General features: G+C 39.4%; 1 protein-coding gene across 1 annotated transcript; it reads right to left on the reverse strand.

Annotated features, from left to right (window-relative positions):
* Positions 1 to 1,383: 1,383 nt before the first annotated feature.
* LOC125200441 (protein FANTASTIC FOUR 3-like) lies at positions 1,384 to 2,455 on the reverse strand. Its single transcript, XM_048098085.1, is given in 2 exon segments — positions 1,384 to 2,053; positions 2,056 to 2,455. Coding segments are annotated over 2 exon segments (762 nt in total). The 5' UTR covers positions 2,365 to 2,455; the 3' UTR covers positions 1,384 to 1,600.
* Between the last annotated feature and the right edge of the window lie 245 nt (positions 2,456 to 2,700).

Raw genomic sequence — 2,700 nt, forward strand, 5'->3', positions numbered from 1 at the left:
TTAATCAAGATACATTTTTTTGCGTCACCTTTAATTCTTCCAATCTATGCTGATATAATTGCACCTTTTCAATTCTTTTATTGGTTAGATTTTTTGTCTTTCCTTTTTCTTATTGATGTAGATAATTTTTTATTTTATTTCCTCCATCAAAATAAGTATCTTTATTTATTTATGGTAAGTTTTTACTTACTCCCCATCAAATCAAATGTCGTCTTTTTGACTTGGTACAGATTTTAAGAAATGTAAATAAAAAATAATCTAAAAACTTAGTTTTATATTCCCTCCGTCCCAGATAATTCGTCTCAGTTCCTTTTTCACACTCATTTTGCAAAAATAATAATAAATAGTTAAAGTGGAGTGAAAGTAAAGTAAAAGAGAGAATAATGTAGAGAATAGTCTTACCTACATTATTGTTTCTCTTATTTACTTTCTCTCAACTTTACCTATTTATTATTATTTTTGCAAAATGAGTGTGAAAAATCAATTGGGACGAATTATATGGGACAGAGGGAGTAATAAAATGCAAATTTTTGGTGGAGGTGTTGTTGAACTCCACTCACCATATTTCAGCTTGAGCCTTTTATTTATCAAAAAATGATGGAGTAGAATGCAAGTGTAACGAGTTAGTGGAAAAAGATGTCTACTTACTAAAAATGGAAAAAAAGCAAAGTAGACTGTCTTTGTAGATGGACCGAAATAATAAATGTGGATAACATTTGATGGACTAAGGGAGTACTATTTAATAAGGTGAGTCACATTTTTTCATTAACAATACTTCATCCATTTTTTTTCTTTTTATCTATTTCTTACTTTACCAATTTTATATCAAAACGCACTCTTTATCCATTATTAAAACAATCTTTTGCTTAGGAAGGTAGAATTAGCTTTCTTAAGTTATAAGAAGCATATATAGATATGAAAACTTGACACTGTAGTAGCGGACTGAAGTTAACATGAGCCAAATTTTTGTCACGGGATGAACTTTTAGTTTATTTTACTTAAAAAAAAATAAATTTACACTATTGAGCAAAGGTTAAATATTAGGTATTTAATGCACCCGTCTATATACACCTTTATTAAGGTATATATTTGTGTGTCGTTAAGTTTACGTTGGTGGAGAACCACACACACATTATATATATGGAAATGCTTTTGGAACTCATTGCAATAAATTAAACAATGTTCACACATTTAATTATTCGAATATAACGCTTATAAGTAATGAGGTCAACCTCTTTTTTGTACTAGTCATGAAAGTGACATCTCTATAATTCCATATCGATTTTAATGACATCTTTTTCAATTGAATCAATTTGTAATCCGTTTAAATGAAAAATGTAAATAATATCACATTAATTGTCGAGGGATTTTAGGTAGATAGGGTGGTAAAAACATGCAAGATCATGTCCAAACTCCAACGTCCAATCATAACAAATGATTGCCAAAACCACACCCCATAATTCCAATCCACCCAAAATCAAGAAAATAATTAATTTAAAAAAAAAAAAAAAACTCAAACCACCCCAAGAAAAAAGATCTAACAAAATTAAAATCTGTTAGATCCAAAAAAATCTTAGTAAAAAAAAAAATTAGTATTTAATTAAGAAGTTGCCACCCAAAGAGCTGAAGTTTTCCAGTTACTGCACAATCCCTTGCTTCCATGGCTGTTGCACCTTCTAAAACTCTGAATTCTCTCCAACACATTCATTTCCACCCCCAATTCCGATTCAAATCTGTTCCCCTTCCCCTCAATTTCCCCCTCCTCCGTCTCCGCCGCCTCCGCCGCGCCGCATTCCTCTTCTTCGCCGGCGCTGCAGGCGGCGGCGGCGGAGAAGGAGAGCTTGAGGCGGCCGTCGGTCCTCTCGGCGTGGAGGTAGGAGTTCCGGAAGGGGCCCTCCACCGCGTCGATGATCAGGCGGCCGCCGTCGCTGCGGCGGCGGACCTGCAGCGAGCTGGCGCCGCTCATTGTGGTGAGCGGCGGCGGGAAGTTGTTGACTTTCCGGGAGTATTTGTCCGCCGGCGGCGGGATTCTGGCGGCGGTGGGGCTGGGGGCGGGGAGGCGGAGAAAATGCTGCTGCAGTCGGAGAAGGTGTCGGAGCCGGACTCGCTCCCCAAATTCTCGGTGCATAGTTGGAGGGATTGGGGGCTCAATTTGGAGTTCTTGGATAGAGGGTGTGTGTAGGGGAAGTCTTTGTGGATCATGGTTGATGATTCTTGGGAGTTGTTTTGGAGGAATCCCCAGCCTCCGAGGTCGGCGTTTGGTGGGGGCGGCGGCGCCGCCGTGACTCGCAGCTTTAGGGTGGTCTCGGCGAGGTGAGGCTCGTGGATGGAGGCCTGATTCTGCTGGTACACTATAGTGGACATGGTGTTGATTGACTTGGAAAGAGTTGAGTTTTGATGGTGATGAGTTTGTTGAAATTTTATGGTGAAGTTTGAGTTTTGAGGGAGAGATGAGAGAAGAGAGGATTGGACGAGGGATAAGTGAGGGGATGGGGGGCAATTTGTAGTGTGGAAAAGTGCTGTGGAGATCTTGTGTGTGTGTGTGTGTGAGGTAGGAGGGGTAGGGTGGGGGGAGGATGCTTTTTAGTTTATACACCACTTGAATTATATAACTATTAAAATGCCACGAACAAACAATTTGAGAGGGAAAAGGGAGCAAGGGGAAGTCACTAGATTGGAATTTAGGACTATGAGGGGGAG

This window comes from Salvia hispanica, unplaced genomic scaffold, assembly GCF_023119035.1.
Source record: "Salvia hispanica cultivar TCC Black 2014 unplaced genomic scaffold, UniMelb_Shisp_WGS_1.0 HiC_scaffold_970, whole genome shotgun sequence".
NCBI classification, from domain to species: domain Eukaryota; kingdom Viridiplantae; phylum Streptophyta; class Magnoliopsida; order Lamiales; family Lamiaceae; genus Salvia; species Salvia hispanica.